The sequence below is a fragment of the Octopus bimaculoides genome, chromosome 11 (assembly GCF_001194135.2).
Source record: "Octopus bimaculoides isolate UCB-OBI-ISO-001 chromosome 11, ASM119413v2, whole genome shotgun sequence".
NCBI classification, from domain to species: Eukaryota; Metazoa; Mollusca; class Cephalopoda; order Octopoda; family Octopodidae; genus Octopus; species Octopus bimaculoides.
Window position 1 is genome coordinate 42,043,404 of NC_068991.1, and position 8,448 is coordinate 42,051,851.

Genomic DNA, 8,448 nt, shown 5'->3' on the forward strand with positions numbered 1-8,448 from the left:
AAATTGTTAAATTTATCCAAGTATAAGGTGAAATTGCAGGTCATGTCCCCAAATTGCTGATCATCTTTTACAATATATGTAAGTGAGAAATCCTGTAACCCAAGTTAGTCGTAAAGCGGGGAATACCTGTATATGTAATATTTGTATTTGGTAAGTCACCTTCTCAATTGTGAAAGCATAAACACACACACACACGTGTATATTTTATGCTCTTTTGAGTATACTTAAAGGCCAGACGCCCTCAGAATACTTGGACTTTGATCATGAATTGTTGAAGCAAATGTCCCTGTCTTTTCGATTTTGTCATTCTAATTGTTATCCATTTGACCAAAGCTAACAAAATAATAAACTATTTTGCCTAAAGTGAATGCAACACAAAGGGTTTGAGTTAAGGGCAGAAAAAAATCCATCAAATATACAAATATAATTGCAAAGTAAACAGAAAACAAAACCCTACCTGATGCATGTGGCCACAAGCCACTGATTACTCGTAACAAGGAGCTTTTACCACATCCACTTTCACCAGTTAATAATACATTTGTTCCGATTTGGAGTTGAAAGGTCAAGTCTTTCAAAGAAGCAAGAAAGAGAAAATAAAAGAACATTTTTGTATAATCACTAATTGATTATAATTAGTATACTCTATTATCTTATAATTAGCAATCCCACACTCACTTCTAAAATGTGAGGAGTTATGTAGCTTCTTGACAGTAAGAATCCCATTTTGCCCTGGCCCATTTCTTCCATACCTTATCCGTCTCTACTCCTCTTTCTCCTGGTATAAAGTCACTCTCTCCCATCCTAGTCATAGTCTTGCAAGTAGTATGGTGGCCTCACTAGTGCTGGTACCATGAGAAAAGCACCCAACAAATATTGCATCCAGCCATAGAAACCATGCCAAAGCAGACACTGGAGCACAATGCAGTCCTTAGGTCCACTGGATCCTGTCAAACCATGCAACTCATGCCAGCATGGAACATGGACATCAAATGATGATGATGATGACAATGATATTATTATATAATTAGTATATTATATTATTTTAATAACTCTTACAAGATCTCTCTGGGCAATAAATTTTATTTGGATGTAGACATTACATTGATGATGAAGATGATACATATACATACATATATACGTACATACATATATACATACTCACACATGCACACACACACACATTTATATATATTACATTAATGAATTCACAGAATAATAAGAGAATCAGATAGATTACTTTGCAACATTTGGTTCCAACTCTCTACAGTCTAAGTTCAAATCTTGCCTAGACCAACTTTTTTCTTCATTATTTTTTTTTTTTTTGGTGGGGAGAAGGGGTAAATAAATGAATTACCAGTCATGTACTGAGATTGTTTTTGTGATAAGATACAAATGGCTTGCTAGTACCCCAAGCAGTGTCAATGCAAAGACATGTCAGATTCATTGTGCCGAGAGAAGGTAACAAAGGGGGACCTCTCACAGCTTCTGTCTTTCCAGAAATGGTGGAAAGTTAAGTAAGAATCTAGAAACATCTCAAAGAAAAACCAATATGATAATGAACCATCCAAGAAGAGATTAATGTGCAATGCAGCATGGAATGGAAATACAGGAAAGAAATGTAATCATGTTGTCAAAAGCTTGATGAATGTTGTGTTTGCAAAAGTGCTAAGTTTGCTGAGATTTATTAAAAGAAAAAATGGTGTCCTTGACTTCCTTAGTGGCAATATGGAAAAAAAAACAAAAACCCAATTCTTGGCTTGTGTCATTGAAATATGTATTGTTGTAATACAAGGCCACCACACATCCTTTCTTTGAGTCATATCTGCTCATAAAGGCAGGTTTCTTATTCCAATCTAAATGGTATCTGAATAGATGAGGATTTTCTTGCAGGTAAGCCTGTTAGTCCACCATGAGTCAACTGTTAACTACTAAGATAAATAGATTAATAACAGTTATACTGAGACAAGTAGGACTAAGAGCAAGGTTATGACAATACCTGCAAAGGCATATTAATCCATATACCAACAGCAAAATGTCCCTACTTCTAAGAAATCTTTCAATGCTAGATATTTAATGTACAATATTAAAGAATTCAGTATAATAAGCTAAATGATTACTATCAACTAAGCAATATAGTGTGCATAGACAACTGCAGTAACACCAGTGTATCACTGGTATATATATCTTTATTGACTTTCCCTACTATAGAGAAATGAAAGCAATATCAACTCTGCTCAGGTTCTTACACAATGATTTATTGATCTTGATGATTTAAAATATCTGGTTTAGTTACTGGTATTTAGCTTCAAGTTGGAACCAAACAAGCAGACCTATGTTTAAAGGTGCACACCCTGTCTTTTTACTCAGAGTATCCAATGTCTTCTTCCTTTTCTACAACATTTGAGCATGATCTGAGGGAGATCTGGTCACAGTTTCTAGCCAGCCAAGTGAGGCTCCCTATTGTGTCATCTAGTCCTTTTTATAATCCATTGTACCTGTTACTACCAGAATTTAGTCTATCTATTCTTTTACTTTTACTTGTTTCAGTCATTTGACTGTGGCCATGCTGGAGCACCACTTTAAAGTGTTTTTTTGTCGAAAAAATTAACCCCAGGGCTCATTCTTTGTAAGTCTAATACTTATTCTAGCGGTCTCTTTTGTCAAACTGCTAAGTTATGGGTACATAAACACACCAACATCAGTTGTCAAGAGATAGTGGTGGGGGGACAAACACAGACACACAAAGACATGCACACATAAGTATATATATATATATATATATATATATACACACACAAACACACAATGGGCTTCTTTCAGTTTTCATCTACCAAATCCACTCACAAAGGTTTGGTGGGACTGAACTTGGAACCATGTGGTTGAAAAGCAAGCTTCTTACCATTGAAAAAAAAAACAGTTGAATCAACATATGGAAACTTACTTTTACAAAGAATCACATTAGATCTAGGTATGTTGTATGAAACATTCTGTACTTTGAAAGCAACATTTGAGCAACTGAAGGAATCTTCTGTAAGGGAAGATCTATAAAAAGAACAGTCATTTATAAATCTGAAAATAAAATGGAAATATTTACAAAAATAGCTGTCTATCTGGGAAATATCAAAAACAAAAACTGCTTCTAAAACATTAATGAATTATATTCAACTTTTAAGCAATCCATTCAAGATCAACAATAAAGTGAATGTGATAGGCTCTGTCTACAACATTCTCTAACAAACATGCTAACAGCTACACAACAAACATTAACTACAAATAAATATGCCACACAATGTGCTTTGACTGCAGTTCTAAATAAGGCCAAGGAAGGAGTTCTCTCTGTATTAGTCTTGTGTGTGTGTGTGTGTGTGTGTGTGTGTGTGTGTGTGTGTGTGTGTGTGTGTGTGTGTGTATATATATATATATATATAGATAGATAGATAGATAGATGCATGCATGCGTGCGTACATACATACCTACCTACCTACCTACCTACCTACCTACATACGTACATACATACATACATACATACATACATACATACATACATACATACATACTGGGTGTAACAGCAAAATTGTCACGCTTACAAATTGTTAAAATTTTTTTAAACCAATAAACAATAAACAAATCGATTTGCAATTTTCCATTTTTCCAGCTAAGACATCTATCTGGCCATATTAACACCAGTTTTTGTAAGAAACCCATTGAGATATTTTGTTAGAAAGAGAACAGGTTGAAATCGTTTGGTACCAGCCTCACCAAGTCTTCCCAAATGAGCAATGCTGAGAGGGCTAAGATCATCTTGACCTTGGCTCCTATCTTCAAAGTCCATTCAAGAACCATCAAGAGAATTGTGAATAAGTTTGAGAAAGAGGAAATAGTAGAAAGGAAAACTGGATCAGGAAGTCATAACCACAAGAGGGATTATTGTTTCAATCTGGAATTGAAGAGATCAATCAGAAGAGATCCATCTCAATCCATAAGAGGTTTGGCATGTAAGAGAGGAGTTTTGGTTAGGAAAGTTCTAAGAGTGGTGACGGAAGACTTGAAAATGAAATCATACCAAAACTTGTGAGGCACCTTGTTACTCCAGGACCAAAGGTTAGAAGGTTGAAGAGGGTGAAGATCATCTTGAACCAAGTGAAACATAATCCTGGAGTGACCTCTTACACAGATGAGAAAAATTTCACCCACGATATGCACACAAATAGATGCAAGAGCTGCATTCTGGCTTCACCTCCTCATGAGAGAGCCAAAAATGTCATTTTCAAGAGCAAAAACCTTGCCAAGGTGATGATTTTTGCCTGTGTGGCCTGTAATGGCAAGAAGATGCCATTGATCACCTTTGAGAAGGCTGAGAAATTGACAGAAATTTGTTATGTTCAGGTTTTGAAAGATGTAAAGACCTGGAATCATTTTGAATATCCTAAGGTAAGAAATGAGGGAAACCCCAACAACATCACTAAGAACTTCAAGTTTACATTCCAGCAAGGTGGGGCACCTTATCACACAAGTGCAGTGGCTCAAAAATTTCTCAGGGAAAAGTTTAGGAACAGGTTTGGAGATAAGGACACCTGACCTCTTCATCACCTGATTTGAACCCTTTAGAACTGGAATGAACTGGTCAGAAAAGCTTGTGAGAAGCCCCACAATAACCTGCAAACCTTCAAAAACCTCCACTGACATATAAGAACATATGAATGGTTGAAGTAAATAGGCAGCAGACAATCAGATGTTGCTATTTCATATCTTGTCACCAGCACTGTAGTATAGACATGATGTAATGGGTAGAGGATAAAGACCCTCTTTGGTCATAAATGACCATGGGATTGCACCTAGAAAGTTCTCCTCCAAGGCACAAGTCTGGGTAAGGTTGTTTATGGAAGACCAGCAGTTGCCCATACATACCAGCCTCCCCTCTCCACACACCACTGATGTTATCCAAGGGAAAGGCAAAGGTTGATACAGCTTGGCACCAATGATGTCACAACTCATTTCTACAACTGAGTGAACTAGAGCAATGTGAAATAAAGTGTCTTGCTCAAGAACACAACACACAGCCCAGTCTGAGAATCAAACTCACAACCTCATGATTGTGAGCCCAATGCTCTAACCACTGAGCCATGCAAGGGATTTAAATATCAAAGTCCAATCTGATATATGTGTAGGCCATGTAACCACACATACATTTCTTGGACTTGTTTCTTTCTCTCCAGACCTTTTCTCTCTACTCTTTCTCACAAAGAGCCATGCTCGAAATGTTTATACACCCACTCTTTTCTCCATCTTACACTGAGTTTCACCCTAATACATTCCATGTGTACATCTTTTTGACTTATGTTGTTTTGTTATTTTTAATTTTCGATTTGCCCTTTAAAATTGATTTTGTGTTTTGTTAACTGACAATGCTGAGATCAACTGCTCCTGCACATAGAGATTGTCTTAGAGTTTCTTAATGGAGATGTAACTGCCAATGGTAGCATCACAATCCTGTTCTCTTTCTTTCACACTGAAGTGAAGACTGTCATGACTGCCACCAGACACTACACAATTAAAAACTGTCAATAATGAACTTATAATTTAAATTATAATCAAATATCCTTCTTTTCACTTTTTGTTACATTTTTTAACTCCAGTTATAAAGTAAAGTGTATATGAATTTTTTTTACATTTTTAACTTGTTATAAAGAGACTATATGCATTTTATAACAATCTAAATTCTTAACTTCAGTTATTATATAGGAGGTATATGGATTTTTTTTTTTAGCATTTTTTGCATTTTTAATTCCGGTTATTTTGAAGGATATATAACCATACAGCAAAGTTTATTTTATAACCATCATACATCTTTGTTTCATTAACTGATCTATACCAAATTAGGCTTCCATTGGTTTTAATTTAAATGTATGTATCAAGGAATACTAAAAACAGAAAATGATAAAAAAAAAATTGAATATATTCAAATGACTACTTGATAATTCTAATGTTGTTCAGAGCAGAAAATACAACCAACATAGAAATGGTATATGAATGAATAAATAAATAAATGTATGTAAATAATAAAACATGATATTGAGTCCATATTATTTTGAAGAAGATATTAGATATAGGAAAAATTAGTTCAATCCCATTTTAAAGCAGACAGATTTACATTTCATCCACATAAAAGTTAAAATTCTCTCAGATCAAAAAAAAAACAAAAAAAAAACAAACTCCTAACTGGTTCAATGCCTCAATGTTTGGTTAGCCCTTTAGCATTTAAACTGATCATACTCTTTATGTTCAAACTGGTCAAATCCAGCCTCTCACACTAATCTAACAATGTCATTTCTTAAAATAAACAATCACATCTTAAAGCTATGAGATAATCCATGATGAACTCAAGAGAATGTGAATAACTATGTATTACACTTGACAGAATAATTTGAATGTTAAAGGGTTAAACAAAATCAAAATTATCAAGTGAGAAACTTCTAATGTTAGTAATAGGATAGTCTGGTTACAGAAAAGACAAAATAGTAAGGAAGAAGGATCCAAAAAAGAAAATAAAAAAAAGAAAATTTTTCCTGTCTCATAGAATACCTTCTCTCTGTTGAATTGGCATACGTGGTTATCAAGGGTTTCTCACTGTTCTTCAGTTGAAGCAAAGTTTCAAACAGCAGTCCAACACTGCAATATCAGAAACATTTTATTTTAACCAATTACCATCCACAATCACCACCATCATCATCATCATTGGCCTTATCATCATTATTGTAATGTCCACTTGTCTATGCTTACATGCTTCAGACAGAATTAGATGAGGTAGATTTTATATAGCCTGAGGCCCTTGCTGTTGCCAGCGCATACCTGTTTCTATTGGAAACAAATAATCTAGACAAAGCTACATAGTGAACTAGAAACAAACAACACTTCAAATAGTTTCAGTCTTCCTTCCGAAATCAAGTGATCTGGTGATCTTGAAACTGGGATTAGTGGGGAGTTATCTCCCTGCTGGCAACATAAACAAGCAATACAAGTTTTTCTCATGCTATCTACCACAGTAAAGTTTATTCTAACAGAACATCCACAATTAAATGGGAATAAATCTAACCTCTCTGTTGCTAATATATAACTGACATTGTATTTCCATGTCAGAGTGTGTTATCTTTTTTGCACAGTGGTTAATAGTTAAGCTTAAGACTTTTTCATATATTAAGTGCAGGTATGGATATGTGCTTAAGAAGTTCACTGCCCAACCACATTCAACTAAGAATGCTTCATGGCAATGCTCAAGCATAGCTGCAGTCTAATGACTGAACAAAAAGAAGATAAAAGATAGTGGTGAAGATGATGATGATGATGATGATAATGGTAGTGAAGGTGATGGTGTTGATGACGATGCTGGTAAAGACAACAACTGACAATGGTTGTGGTGATACTGATTATGATGATAGTGGTGGTGGTGGTGGTGGTGGTGGTGATGATGGTGGTGGTGGTGGTGGTGGTGATGGTGGTGGTGGTGGTGGTGGTGGTGGTGGCAATGATAACAATGGTAGTGATAACGCTGATGGTGACTATGATTATGGTGGTGGTAGTGATGATGATAATAATGGTGGTGGTGGTGGTGATGATGAAGATAACAAGAATGACATGGGTAGTAATGATGATAGATGATTTAAGTGTGACTGTATGTAGCATAATAGATTACAAATATAAAAGAAATTTTAGTTTATACAATTCAATGTAAGCAAAAAATGGGTTTCATATGAAACAAAAAAAAAATACAGCAACAATTAGAAATACTTCTCACCGGTGAGCAAGACCAGCTGTCATAGCAGCATTCACAGACAAATCAATTAGTCTGGTGAAGTTGTTTATTAAATATATTATAATGAAGGCATTCTGAAAAAAAAAAAAATAGATATGTAAAATTATATACAGGTGCAGGCATAGCTATGTGGTTAAGAAGTTTACTTCCAAGCCTCAAGGCTTTGGGTCCAATCTCACTGCATTGCACCTTGAGTAACTGTCTTCTATAACCCTAAGCTGACCAAAGCCTTGTAAGTGGATTAGGAAGATGGAAACTAGAAGACACTCATTGTGTATATATATGAAGGTGCATGGCTCAGTGGTTGGAACACCAGGCTCACAACCATGAGGTTGTGAGTTCAATTCCTGGATCAGGTTGTGTGTTGTGCTCTCAAGCAAGACACTTTATTTCACATTGTTCCAGTTCACTCATCTTTGGAAATGAATAGCGATGTTACTGGTGCCAAGCTGTATCTGCCATTGCTTTTCCCTTAGATAATATCAGTGGGATGGAGAGGGGAGGATGGTATGCATGGGCGATTGCTGGTCTTCTATAAAAACAACCTTGCCCAGACTTGTGCCTAGGAAGGGAACTTTCTAGGTGCAATTCCATGGTCATTCATGACGAAAGGGGGTCCTATATATATATATATATAT

General features: G+C 35.5%; 1 protein-coding gene across 4 annotated transcripts in view; it reads right to left on the reverse strand.

Annotated features, from left to right (window-relative positions):
- LOC106881589 (lysosomal cobalamin transporter ABCD4) overlaps positions 1-8,448 on the reverse strand; it is a 100,764-nt gene that overhangs the window by 21,417 nt on the left and 70,899 nt on the right. For 3 of the 4 annotated variants that reach the window (XM_014932044.2, XM_014932046.2, XM_014932048.2), the window contains 4 exons: positions 7,793-7,884; positions 6,583-6,669; positions 2,942-3,069; positions 458-568 (listed from right to left, as the gene is read on the reverse strand). In XM_014932044.2, the coding sequence (XP_014787530.1) occupies positions 458-568; positions 2,942-3,069; positions 6,583-6,669; positions 7,793-7,884 (418 nt within the window). The remainder of the gene's footprint in view (positions 1-457; positions 569-2,941; positions 3,070-6,582; positions 6,670-7,792; positions 7,885-8,448) is intronic. The other variant, XM_014932045.2, reaches the window with a different exon arrangement.